The sequence below is a fragment of the Euwallacea fornicatus genome, chromosome 10 (assembly GCF_040115645.1).
Source record: "Euwallacea fornicatus isolate EFF26 chromosome 10, ASM4011564v1, whole genome shotgun sequence".
In the NCBI taxonomy this organism is placed as follows: domain Eukaryota; kingdom Metazoa; phylum Arthropoda; class Insecta; order Coleoptera; family Curculionidae; genus Euwallacea; species Euwallacea fornicatus.
The window spans coordinates 4573936-4588449 of NC_089550.1; the positions used below are offsets into that span (position 1 = coordinate 4573936).

General features: G+C 36.2%; 1 protein-coding gene across 5 annotated transcripts in view; it reads left to right on the forward strand.

Moving 5' to 3' along the window:
- Sema1a (semaphorin 1a) overlaps positions 1 to 14324 on the forward strand; it is a 220096-nt gene extending 205772 nt beyond the window's left edge. For 4 of the 5 annotated variants that reach the window (XM_066286311.1, XM_066286312.1, XM_066286313.1 and 1 more), the window contains 7 exons: positions 3473 to 3821; positions 3875 to 3957; positions 4013 to 4244; positions 4675 to 4952; positions 5006 to 5216; positions 5269 to 5491; positions 7340 to 14324. In XM_066286311.1, coding sequence (XP_066142408.1) covers positions 3473 to 3821; positions 3875 to 3957; positions 4013 to 4244; positions 4675 to 4952; positions 5006 to 5216; positions 5269 to 5491; positions 7340 to 7405 — 1442 coding nt within the window. In that variant the 3' untranslated portion in view covers positions 7406 to 14324. Of the gene's footprint in view, positions 1 to 3472; positions 3822 to 3874; positions 3958 to 4012; positions 4245 to 4674; positions 4953 to 5005; positions 5217 to 5268; positions 5492 to 5684; positions 5718 to 7339 lie in introns of all 5 variants that reach the window. The other variant, XM_066286315.1, reaches the window with a different exon arrangement.
- Positions 14325 to 14514: the final 190 nt, after the last annotated feature.

Genomic DNA, 14514 nt, shown 5'->3' on the forward strand with positions numbered 1-14514 from the left:
ATAAATAACGGGCGACTGGAATTTTTTATTTGTCGCCGCTCGCCGGGATATCTTTAATTTATGAGACATGAAAAACGGAGGTTCTACTTGGAAAATTTTTATTATTTAGTTACCTACTTTTGTTTAAATATGGGCTGGAAATACTACGGACGCATAAATCTCTCGCAATACAGTTTGCTTATGGCCCCGATCTAGGTTGGCATAAATAGTTTACAGTTTGCACTGTAGCATGCCACGAGGATATAACTTTATCTAAATTATTTACGAATTTAATAAATCAAACTTGGAGATTTCAAGTGAATGTAAAATTAGATATCCAATCTCGCATATGTATACACGAATCCCTACAATTAACTGCATTAATTCATGTCTACGCAGAACACTTTCGAGAATTTGGGGGATCTCCGCCTGTCGTGACTTCCCCTCAGTGTTCTTGATGATTTTTTTTCTGACGTTAGTTTCTATGCAGTACCGAAAATATAGGGGCCAAGAACTGAAGAACGAAGACTCATAAAATTCAGATCTTGGTCTCATTGAAGACTCCTGGCATTGATTTTAGGCTCCATCGTGAGTTCGAAACCTAGTTTCACGTGGTGTCACCTGATCGTCGAAACCAAGGTAAAACTCCTGATTTATCATTTACACATCTCAATAAGAGATTAAAAAATATGTGAAAATCAGTTAAATAACCTGCCCGAAGAAAATGTTTCGTTCGAGGCCGAGACTTCGGCCTGGATTTATAGCTTCAGTCCGCAAAATAAGACCGAAAATGGGGAAGTCTTGGACTCATTATCAGTCTCGAATAGACATTTGTGATAAAATAAACTTTCAAACAAATTGTATAAAACATTTATCGAAACGAGAGCTGGCCATCAGCATTGGAAAGAACATGCTACTATTTTTTTGGTTGTACGCATTTGTTGGGGAAAAATCGCTAATTTTGATAAGTCACCATCGGCTTCACCTTAAAACGCCATTACAGCTATGTTTTTCTTACGAATGTAATGTAAGCGGAGTTCTTCCCTTTTCAATCCGGAAGTAACCTAGAGCCAAAACCTATCCGGCACCTGCTCCACAAAAGAGCCTCATCGTGCGTCCCAATTTGCTTGAATATTCCGTCCCAGTTTTTAACAATAAAGCCATTATCTTCTTTGTCTAGTTTCCACTAAAACCATTTTGGCATGTAATGTGTGATCCATTCAACAGTCATTGAAAAAATGGGAACAGGTTCGTTAAAAATGAACAACGGACGCCAACAGTTTTGAACTCGGATGCACATTTTGGTTAGTTATCGTGGATTAATATTTTAGTCTGATGTTTTGAAAGGTGACTAGTAATGGATTGTTTGCCCATTGTTTTGGACGTTTTGTTTATTCGACAAAGCATAATATACATATTAAATGTCCGGACAACCACTAGATTACAATATTTTTACTTGCATGTGGTACGTGCGAAGAATATCGTTCCGACATTCTCCTGCTCATTTCGTCCTCCAAATCCGACCCTGGAATCACTGGAGGATAAAAACTCTGCAAATTTGCCATAATTCCCAATTTACAAGACAGGCGCCCAGCTAAAATACTGACGGACACATTTCCTGGAAATCCAGACTAACTTGGAAATCTCACCAGGGCATGTTCGTGCCACTTCAAGACGATACGTGCCCGAAATATTGATGCTTTGTCTTATTAAATAACCATTAGTCTGTGTAATGCCCGGGCCATTCAAATATTAGCGAGCAGAATTTATGACTTTACCGGATCTAGGAACGGAATAAGAATGGCCGGTTTAAGCTTTCCGACTCGTATCATAAGAAAATTACCGCCGAGAGGCCAAATTTCGAATTTTTACGCTGAAATCGGCATTATTAAGCTTGATAATAAATAGGGAATCACGTCTCCTTATAAGTTTTAGACTTTGTAAGGTGACATAAACGAAGTAATTGTTTCATAACCTGAGCGAGAATGTCTTCACTTTGTACCGACACATAATTTATTAAGCTCGACGGGCCATAATCATAAAACACTCGCCTGGTACAGTTTAAAATTTCAAAAAGGCAAGTCTCAGAAGTTTTGTTTTACACTCGTTAATGTAATCCTTTTAGTTTATGGCGAGTTTATATCGTTGCATAATAAAATAGCAAATTGCTTTCGGTGCAGTTTTAAATAAAGTTGGAAAAAGTTGCGGGGGGCGAGGTTTCAAGATCATCTCGAATTTACTTTTGTAATCTAAAGGAATGAGAAGTCACAACAATGGCTTTTTAAAGTTAGAAAATTTATAATGGACATCCGAACAGCCTTTCACCCTTATTGGACTCGGTAGGAGATTTTAGGGAAATGCTTTAAGACATTGCAGTGGCGTATTAAGCTCGGATTTAAAAGAAAAATTATCTCAAAAGTATTATTCTTTACTTACGTGTATTTATTTAATTAAGCTAAAAGATAATCTGTACACCAGCAATGACAAAGTTCGAAAATTTGTAACTAAGCAATAAAGGGTTTTAGAAAGTCAATTTTGACGTCAGTAACCTTCCAGTATGCTTGTAAAATCTTAAAAATACGGACCCATTTCGGTGCTACGAAAAGAAGTTATCGGAAGGAGGAAGGAAGTATCAAGAAGACCTAATAATTGCATTCGAAGGTTCAGTCAAATTGCAAAATTTGTGACTCCCAAATGAAATGTTCTAGAAGGTTCTTTTCTGGCGCAGCTAGTATGCACACCAACTCTTAAAGCAGTGACAATATTAACTTCTTTCGGTATTCTGCATGAAAATTATCGGAAGCAGAAATGGAGCATCAAGGAAACTCATATTGAATCTAAAAGTTTTATTAAGGAATTAAAGTCTGGTAACAGAGGTCTTTAGTTTCCGTCACCGTTATGTCATAAGTGAGCATACTAACGTCAGTATCAATCCTGATCGTTGCATCAGAAACAAGCGAATTTTATAATCGATAGCGTAACCATCACGCATAATTAATGGGACAGGTACGTCTAGATATTCTAGTCTAGTAACAGTAACACACGATGTGCTAATCATTAAATCATTGTAACGACATTCGGTTTGTGTTATCGTATTAAGACGAGATATTTGCCTTGGGTATATTGGAAGCAAACACATCACCGGCAATACCTAGTTATACCAAACTATCACTATTTAATAACGCCAATCCGCAACGTACGTAATCGTTATATGAAAACGAATTTTACGGTTACGCACTTTGAATTCATCTTCGTGAATCTTTCGTGTAATAACATACGCTATTCCGATTATAATCGACTCTTTTCCAAGTGATCACATTTGATATTCGAAGTTCCTCAGCTATAAATTCTAGAAGGTTCAAATTAGATCAAAACGATTCTTACGCTCTTAGTTAATGTGGTCCTCATTTGTTCTTCATCTCTGTTTCATCGATATTAACGGGACTAAATCAGGCCCTCTTCTAGCATTCCTTCTTACTCTTATATATTCCAGAATCCACTACTGACCTCATCGATGGGAAGTACGGCGACACTACAGCTCGACTAATCTACGGCACCTTCACCTCCCCTCCAAACAGCATATCAGGCAGTGCCGTATGCGCCTTCAGTCTTCAGGACATCACCGACACCTTTGAGGGCAACTTCAAGGAACAAGCGGCCATCAATACCAATTGGCTGCCTGTGTTGAGCAATAAGGTCCCAGATCCAAGACCAGGGCAGTGCCACAATGACAGCCGAACATTGCCAGACTTGACTTTGAACTTCATCAAAACGCATTCGCTGATGGATGAGAGCGTGCCCAACTTTTTCGGACAACCTATCGTCATTAGAACTAGCTTTCAGTGAGAACTTTGATTATTAAGGATTTCGGCCTTTGTTAATGATTTTTTTCCAGCTACCGCTTCACTCAAATCGCGGTTGATCCTCAAGTCAAAGTTCCTGGCGGTAAGAGTTATGATGTGCTCTTCATTGGAACAGGTAAGTTTCAGTTATCAATTATCTAAATTTTTAACCGTTAGTTAAATCCTTTCAGATAATGGAAAAATTATAAAGGCGGTAAATGCTCAGTCGGCAGAAACGAGACATGGAGTCCGCACGGTGGTGGTGGAAGAAATCCAGGTGTTTCCACTCCATGTGCCCGTTCGGAGCATCAAAATAATGAAAAGCGGGACTAAAGCCGAGGGAAGATTAATCGTTGTCTCCGATACTGAAGTGCAGTCCCTGCGGTTGCACAGATGTGACAGCAATAAAATATCGAGCTGCAGGTAAAATGCATTAGCTTTATTGATGGTGCTGTCTCAGCTCCGTTTAGGGGATGACAATATCTCCCTTTAGTTCAATCACCGTACAGTGAATGCGTCTCAAATTGGCTTTATCGCGCATGTATGATGCGCATGTATCTTGGTTAATTGGCCAGAATCTTAAATGACCTTTTAAAATTCATTTTACGGAACAAATAATAAATAATGTGAAAGTTACATTTTAGACTGGGTTAGCACATTCACGTACGTTGGTCTGGTGAGCAATAATCCGAGCGACATCCGTTTAAATTTAAGTCAAATGTTTTCAAGAAATATACAGCGCATTCAACAAAGAATGTCCAGCATGAAGACCTTGTAAAGGAAAATAAATACAGATTTCATTATGTGTATATTCTGTACACTACAATTATTTTAAACGATAACTAATTTTCAGTGAGTGTGTCGCACTCCAAGACCCGTACTGTGCTTGGGACAAGGTCCAAGGCAAGTGCCGATCTAATGGTGCCACCAAATGGGGAGAGGAAAGCTACTTCTTCCAAAGCGTAGGCAGTGGGGAGCATACCGCCTGCCCGCCTTTGAAAAATAAAGATGCTATACATATCGGCGGGTTAAGCTCAAACATGCCCAAGTTCAGCGATCACATGCCCAACAAAGAACTGCCGGAAGGACAGGTTATCAACATCATACAGGATAAACCGTTTGAGGCTGTTGGTAAGTTTCTGTTGATATTTTCTTGAGTATATTGATCGATTCTTGGAATATAGGTCCGTCAGTGACAGCCACAGACGCTCTTCCCAATCAATACTCAGTGGAGACCCTCGTCATGGCAGTGGTGGCAGGTGCCGTGTCTGCCCTAGTTGTAGGCTTCATCGCAGGTTACCTTTGTGGCAGAAAATGCCACAAAGACGAAGACGACAATTTGCCCTATCCGGACACTGAATACGAATATTTTGAACAGAGGCAGAACATGAATAGGTAGTTATAAAAGTTACTTAGATTTGTGTATTTTGCTAATGGGAATATTTAGTCGGATAACTGCAGAACCGAAGCTGTTGCCTCAAGAGGAGGTGACGTATGCAGAACCGGTGCTGGTGCCGCAGCCACCTCCAAAAAACTACTCGCCCAAAAGCACCCTGAGGAAGGGGCCGCATCAAAACAACGCCGAAACGTTGTTCCAGTTCCAAGATGGCGGGTATAATGGTCGCGACAACTTTAGGGGAAGAGACAATTTCGGTACCTTGAGGTCGCAGGTAATGCCCTTTAGCTTCGAGCCGCCATTGTAATGTCGCTAGTAAAAATACGAGTACTATAATTGCTTTGTTTATGGTAAATTCGTCATCATTTTCACTGGATTATTATTTTTACTAGTGGATGATCTGGCAAACTAATCCAATATTTCCCGTTTGTTTGCATTTTTCACCGATCTTTTCTTTAATTTAACAGCATTGGGGCTATAGGTACCCATAAAACGACAAGGTAATTCCTCCTAAGCCTAGGCGTATATTATAATATATGAATAAGACTTAACTTTCACTTCTCTTTCTTAGAAATTCTCTGTAAATTACTTCCAGAAGTTCCTCTCTCGTTTCATTTCGACTTCCTAGTTAAATAGCAGCTAGAAACTTAGAAAAGTTTTACCTGAAAGTTGTAATATTACTAGTTGAATTTTGATTAATTTGAGCCCACCGATAAGGAGGAGCTCTGAATTATTTGCTATACAGAGCGAACAAAAAACTTATTAGTTTGTGTGGTTTTTCTTTGTTTTAATCAGGGTTTTTATGTTAAAACTATCTCTTTTTCACTATCGTTTTAAACGAATTTTTCACAAGATCTAAGGTATTACATTCTGTGTTAAACATTGTGTGCAAAAAATAATCCTTTTCGTTACAAAAAACATTATTTCGCGGAAACAGGGACAGAGATAAATCATTTTGAATTAGAATAGGATGACAATAATAAGATTGGTAAATTACCTCAAAAGTGTTGAACCACGACAGACCTGTCATATTAAATTTGCCCGAATATTTTTGAATTTGACCGTAAACTTCAATAATGACAGAATGAGTGACATATGCGACGTAAATGACAAAGACTGGTGACACTCTGGTGTGTTCGAGTAATTAAAAAAAAAACGGCTTTCAGGTCTAACTCACTGTAACTTGACTTTTTTTATAATCAGCATCGACTCAAATCATAGCCGTCTTCAGTGAAGGCTTGAAATGCAACCGAACCACCTACCGTAAAATCCACTTACACACCGCAACACCTCTTAAAATTTGGTTCAATATTTCTAAGCATCATATTATTATAGCAATAGAGCACACACTTAAAAAAGGCACGCTGTAGAATCAAACTATATGATTTTTTCCAGGTGCCACACCCTGCATAAAAAACTACTGAATCGCTTTCTTACGACACTTGTGAAATCAGAATCGACAGACCGTGATTCCGAGTTTTCAGTTCCAAACCATGAGAATCCGGATTTCTTTGGTAGGTCAAAGAAACAGATTGTGGTTTTAAAATCCTTCCTGCAGGCGATGCAGAAATAGAAGGAGGGGCACAGGAATTACAAATCCGGTTCCCTGTTTTGTTATGTATAAATCACGATTAAAACTTCCAAAAGAGCGAGAGTCGTGATTCCTAAATCATAATGCGTTTTGATCCGAAATCACAAGTTGAAAGAAAGCGGCCCCGGTTTTAATTTCAAGTCTTCAAATATCAACCAACTTGGCAAGTGACAAATTGACAAAAAATTACCAAATTGTCACTATGTAACATCACGTACAATGCACGTAAGGAGTTATTATACGCTGACAGTTATTATACGTTTGACAGTTACACGATTTTTTTTTAATGATTGATGGGAGCAACCATCATGCAGTTTCATTGTTGGAAACCACTGGAAATACTTGATCTCAGTTAAAGGTGCAGTTATGCTGTCATTTTTACACACATTGCAGGATTCACTATAATTATTTTGACTGCATTTATTTTGACAAATTTCGACACAACGAATTTGTTTCATTTTTTAATAGACCAATAGAATGATTTGAGTCGATGTTGTCATTTCTTACTGTCGCTAACCCTATCAATTGCAGGGCGACAACTTCAGACGGCCAGACGGCTTCGCAACCACTCGCAGCGTCAAAAAAGTATACCTCTGAGAAAACAGCGAGGAGGGTGTCGGAGGCAGGCGCACCCACCCCCACCGGCAAGGGCACAGCGCGTTGCCCACCAGCGGCGGCTCGTCGAGCAGCCCTTCCCCGCCCTCCTCGTCGCCTAGCCCCACGCCCCCACACACTGCCTCATTTATTTATCGCGCTTAGCCCCAGCAGCGCTATCCTGGACAATTCAGGAGCTACTGGAGGTTGTACTAGTTGGACTAAGTAGGACGCGTACTAGCTGCAGGACGGCGGCGATGGCGCTGGTGTGCATTTCAATTGGTGAGGTGGGGATGAGGAGTTATGGTTCCTGCGGTGGTATTGAGCCTTATTTTTCCGGTCTCCCAACCATTGTCTTCCATTGGAGATCGTTTGACGTTTTTTGCTAATTGCTGAAGTGTGGGCATAGTTAAGTTACCACTTAACATTGCGTTGAAGAATGCAGTTTTATTCTAGAAGATCTATATTGGGAATAATAAAAATGAATGTCACATGTGGAAACAAATTCTTGAGTATGGGGAGTAAAGCCTCCCTGAAAAATGAGGATCGCATGACATGTTTTGTTAATATTGCTAGTTTCTGAACTATGCGGATAGGATCATGTTGACGTTATGTCCAGAAATGCTCCTCCAGATTCAAAATCGACAATTTGCGTGGAGGAATACGAATAATTGTAACTTGAAGCGTGATAGATTTGATGTTCCTGAAAGATGTTTCCCTTTAAGTTTTCCCACAATTTTTAGACCAGAAATTTAAGTTTTGCCAACGTAATATGTTTATATATTACGGGCTGAATCGTAGGAAATTAAATAAATCTTGATTTTTAGTGAATGCACTTCCTGACTTCGCGACTCTCATTATTCCGAATAATTGATTTATACAAACATTATTTCTTTAGCCTTTCATTTTATATGCCAAGTCTGCCTCATCTGACTTTTTTATTATTTTTATCACAAACATCGAAACGTTGCGGGAAAAATACATGCCACCTCCTGAACATCTCGTGATCTTCTCTTAATGCAGATTGATTGATGATTTTTGATGTCACTTGTGGTTAAGCCAGAATCAGAAGGAACTAGTCGCATACGTCTAAATCGTCTCAATTCCATCATATTATGTAACGAAAAAATCAAATTTTCATTCTTCATTCATCATCAACTGTTAGCAATTTTTTTATACATTCTGTTGAAGAATTTCGTTTCCTTGAAAATAATTTTAAGCGCTTACAAGCAGCAGCAACAATACCTCCTCATCTCCCACCAGCCAAATACCTTTCTCTAGGTGATAGGCTTAGAATAATTTTTAAATTTCAAAAACTAGAAGGTGCATAGCGTTTTTTAGAAGTAGCATTTGAGTAAATAATCATTTGGGCACATTTTTGTTTCATATTTCCCAGACAATTCCTATATTACACGGGTGCCTGAGCAGTTATTTCTTCAAATGGTAAAAAAAAATTGTAGATGACCTTTGAGTTCGCATTAGGCGCAACTCAGACGACGTAATCTCAAATGATTAATAAGTGCTTCTTATTGATGTGTTAGATAAGGATATACTACGTGGAAATAGATTGTTATCATTTTAGCGAGATTGTGATTAGACTGTATTTAACTGTGAGTCACTGTTTTGACTTTTGGTATTTTGTTACGAATAGGAAATGCGGCTTCAAAGTTTCAAACTAAAGGTGGCTGCATTTCTATACCTTTTTTGTGAGTAAGGAGTAGAGGTTTGTTACCCAATAAAAACTTATTTACACATTCTACTTGACACGTTTTGTAAATTATCTTTTGAAGATACGCTTTTTGTTCTTGCGTCTAGTACTGTACATAAGACTGAAGAATAATACTCCATAATGAAGTCCAGTTCGTAGCATCTAATCGATTCGATTTGTCCGTTTCAGTTTTTAACTTGAAGCGCAGTAGTATGAGATTTATTTACGAAAAAGGACGATTTTTTAGTGATTTATGCGTGCGTGAAAAAATGGGAAAAGAGAGTAATTAACAAGCAGTCCTTAAAGTTTTTAAGTTCAATCTTGTATCTCCTTTTTGCCAACTTTTTAAAAACCTCTTTTTCATTTACTTTCAATAACATGTTATCTATGGTTTGTGAATAGTGCTTCGCACATAGGTAGGGATTGGTGCAACGTTAGAACCAAACCCCTATAGAAGGTGTAACATATCATTAATATATTTCAAGGGGCCATAATGTTGTGCAAAATAATAAAAAACAATAATGGACCCATGGTCAAAAATGAACTATTTTCGATATACAAGGGGTCAAAGTTTCACATTTTTTTCTCATATTTTGCGTTTTTATTATGTGTGCATTAAACTAAATTTTTGAAATTTAGTACAGCTATTGTCTTTAAGACCTGCTTCAATGAAATATCAAAATTGTCCATAGCCAAATACAGTCGACAGCCATGTTATGTTTTTTTTGGTCATGTACTAATTTATGCTTTTTATCTTATTTTTGAATCACTCTATGTGAATTCCGATTCCAAAATAAAATTTCTACTTTAATTTTTTAGCTTTTTGGTCTCTTGCAGTATTTTCGTATCTTTCACCGTTTTCGTTGAATTTGTAAGAATGTTTGTCGATGCAAATGAGTGATGTCCTGAATCTTAAAAGAAAAAAAAACATTTTCACCAGTTTTTATAGTTTTGCTTTCGTTTATATTTATATTAAATTAAAAAGTTAAGCAAAATTAGACTGAAACAATTTCTTGATATTGAATTGTAAGCGTTCGTTCTACCGCACAGATCAGTTCCAGGTGAATACAGATTGTGAGGGAAACCAAACGTGGCGTTTCCAAATATAGGTCAAGGCCACATTGCAGCCATTCAACTGCGAAGCGTTTCACGCCAGTTAAAGAGAACGGTCTAATTAACAAAGAGATAGCTCTGAAAAATGTGGGTCAGTATATCACCTTAGGTAAGACAGAGTAGCAAAACGTCCAAACCAATGCCAGATAAGGATGGCATATGTATAAAATAGATCTGACGATTGGTTGTTGAGCGCCGATCTCCAAAGCCAAACAATTTAAATGGCATATCCACTGTACCTTCTCTAAAATTTCCACGTTATCCGACTCGGAGAGAGACGAGATTAACATGTTGGGATCCAACTCACAGATATTTATTCTTTATTTCATTACAACTTCAAAATATTGTTTTACTTTAATTTGAATTTAGCTAGAAGATCGTTAACAAAACGTTATTTACAACTTAAATATATAAAATCTAATCTTGAGCATTTAATTTTTACTATGCATTAATAAATATTAGAATCAATATTGCTGTTTGTCATAGTAAGCAAAGCGATTTATTCGTAAGAAACAAACTAAATTACTTTAACGGGGTGGATAAACGCTCCTCATTGTATGTTGTGGAAGATGTTACAAAATCCAAGAAATAATGGTAATTGAGTTGGTAATTGCATTTTCGATTAGTGTTGCGAGGTAGTGAACATCTGTGGAGATCTTTGCCATCCTGTATATCGAAAAAGGTGCGTTTTTAACCATGGATCTATTAACATTTTTTTATTATTCCGCAGAGTATTATTGCTCTCAGAAATAACTCCATGGTGATCTGGAACACTTTGTATATAAAACATATAATGTGCAAGTCTACCTCTCCAACTTTTACTTGTATAGGAGTGTTATTCTTAAAAAATATTATCAATCCGCATCAAACGTATAAATCATATTATCAATTAGATCTTCAGAAACAGTGCGTCACTTTGTTTATACGGAGTTGTTCAGAAGTTTGCAAATTGCCTTAACATGTGAGTATATTTGAATGCAAATTTAACACATTTTTTATGCTGGAGATTACACGTTCCTATCTTTAAAGCGGGCGTTGTTGCGAAACTTACATTTTTTCTTGTGTTATGACCACATTTATTTACTTAATGACATTTAAGTAAAATTTTGGGGAGCACCACTTGCTTCACTGGAAACGGAAATTAAAGTGTTGACTTTCTTAAAAAAATATTCTATTCGGTAATTAAAGTCGCATTGGCGTATGTATATCCCTTTAATGATGAATGAAGTTTCAAAGCGAACATTCTTTGCTTTGTAAAATATTTTTAAAAAATGCATCTTGCATGGCACGTCACTATATTATATGTGACCAAAAACCCCAAACGCAGGCATAAAACACTGAAATAGATCCGTTCATGTTCCAATAAAAGAAAATGTCCAGGCACTCATTAGTAGGTGAGCAACAAGAAATTGACTCGATCTTGAACTTAAATCAACTACCTATATCTTAGTGTCTCATTTTTCCTGAACTGCGCCCTTGAAAGCGGAAGGAAAAGAGCACTCAAACGTCAATTAATTGGTGTTAAGCATCTTATCATTGAGGCTTTATATACATTCAATCCTGATTTATTTTTCTAGTTTTGTTGTTACCTTTATATGTACTTTTTTAAAATTTTACCATCGTATTCACTCTAGCACATCTCTATACCTATGAAACTCTAGCCATTTAGATGCTTCCATAACTATAACTGCTTAAAAACATTTATTATAGTAAATAAATAATACATAATATATCCTTGTATATTGACAAATATTTCAAGATTAAGTACTTTTATATAGAATTTTATATGAGGCCTGTTAATGCTGTTTCTTTGTTTTTATATCAAATGTTTGGATCTCCGCATAGAGTTTCTGTCTCATGCATCTGCTATCGCATATGATAAGATCGACCGAAATTCAAATCGGCGATAGAAGTCTGCTTCAAGTTCGTCCGACATCAGCCAGCCGTCGAATGATGGATGTACAGAACAATGATGAAAGACGATGAGAAAAATGATGAAAGATGTAAAGACAGAATCTTTAATCGCATAACATACCAAATAAATTTTATCAATTTTTAATTTGAATGGTGCGTGTATGTCAGTGAGAAGCGTTTTCCTGTTTTCAGTAGTTTCTCGCTTTTGTGCTTGTGATTTTCCGAGATAGGACAGATTTTGCACCAGCCAAACATATGTAAATATGAATGTATCATCGTGAGGCTCTTATTTCGAAATTTTACTCCGCGTTATTTGACTCCATTCCTCCCAAAATAATATAATGATTGTTGTACAAAGCGTTGTAGATAATATTTTAAATTCCTAGTTTTGTAGTTTTTATTGATATAGTGTAACTAGTCAAAATATTTTAACAAATAATACTTTATTACGACGTAATAATAGCGCAGACATGTGAAATTACCGATTAGGTTTCCAAAGAGCATCTTCGAAAGGCACGTGAGACAGGCAAAGAAAATACTTGAATTCTTATTCATTTAGTGATGAGTCTTTCAAGCTTGAATCTACATTAAAAAAAATCAGATGAGAAAAGCTTTATGTTATTCGGTTGTTTACGAAGTCACTGCATATTTTACACTGTAAATAAACGAAAATTTTTTTTTCTCTAAAAATGATAACTATTAATTTATGCTTTGTCCAATTTACTCAATAACATTTCTTCATCTTTGAGAGAATTTCTTGATAATTCATAACTTTTAGATTCTTTTCCGACAAAAATCTGGCCCAGGTGCATTTTTACGTCTTCATCAGTCATCAGTTACGAAGGTTTTTTCATTAGGAGGGGCATTTTGCAGCGATCTACACCAATGATAATCCAATGGTTCTAGGTCGGGAAAATACGGTAGATGTGACAAAACATTCCACCCATGGTCCATAAAACAAATTGGCAGGCTCAAATGAAATTAACAACAACTTAAGGCAGTTAAACTCACTCAGTGGAAAAATACGCAATGACTATGGACAATCTAATATAAAATTTGTAATAGAAAAAGAGAGCGGTGTTCGAACCATGTGGAGCAACCAACATATATCATTAATTTGCCAGTTTGATAATTAATCGTATGAGCAAATAATCTCCATTGAAAAGCGCATTCTCTGCCTGGTTGACAACATTTCTTCTCAAACAAAAAGATATACATATAAGACTATTCTCAGAAGCAATTCAGTTACATATTATTGCAATATCGTCAGCCAGAACTTTATGATAAATGGAACTAGAAAAGTAACTTTTTATTAAAACTTTCCATTAATAAGAAACAACAACAGTATAAGATAATTTAGAGTAAAACTGATAACTAGTTCAGTAGAAACGTGTCTGCAACCACCGTGGTATGTGGTCTGAAATGATTCAGAGCAAGTTTAGTGGATAAAGCATTTCTGCTGAAGAAAAATTATTCATCCTGGTGGTTGCCTGGGAATTAGTTTTTAAGCATTGCAGAAGAATGTATAATATACTGATTCCAGTGTAGCAAATACGCTGGATGTTTGCCTAATAAAGCCTTTAGCATATTTATAATACATCGTTAAGACGTGCAGTTACATATTTATATTAAAGAACGTAAAACATTCCATATAAAGAAATGAGTAAGGAAGCAAGAATACCGTTTACATTTAGATATTATTACTTCAAAATAATTATTTAAAGATAAAAATCGTCAATATATCTTAGACTATGTTTGAATAATGAAGAAAAATATTAAACAATTCTAAATATAGTTTTTAACAAAACAGTGCTGCGATTGTTAGATGTAATAAATAAAAATAAGCCTTTCGCAGAATGTACTATACATATATTTCAAAAATTTTGAGAAGTTGACATGCAGTTTGTCCAGAATCGATTTTTTATACTCACCATTTTAGCGAGAAAAAGTTTGTATAGACGATAAAGCTTATAGTAGAGGTATTGGTTCGACTTCTCGAAAAAAAGTACCTACAAAAAAATGTTATACATATTACTTATGTAAGGCTTTAATAAGGTTTTGTAATTTGTTTTATTGTATATCTTGTATATTTCATCATTTTGGACAAAATGTACCGCAAAACCATTTAATAATATTGAATTTAGAAAACAATGTATTCTTTAAATAGAAATAAAAACTATATAATTACACAGACTCTTCATTAAGCCCCAGTTTTAATGCTTTAGGATCAAATGTTCTGAGGAAAAATAAGTGATTTAACGCGTAAAAATAGAGAGTTTAAATCGAGTATGTTGTACATCTCGATTCTCTTCCTCAGCTCTACAAAACTGCACTAATGGCCTCCGTCCTATTGGTAACAAAAATAATTCATTTACTC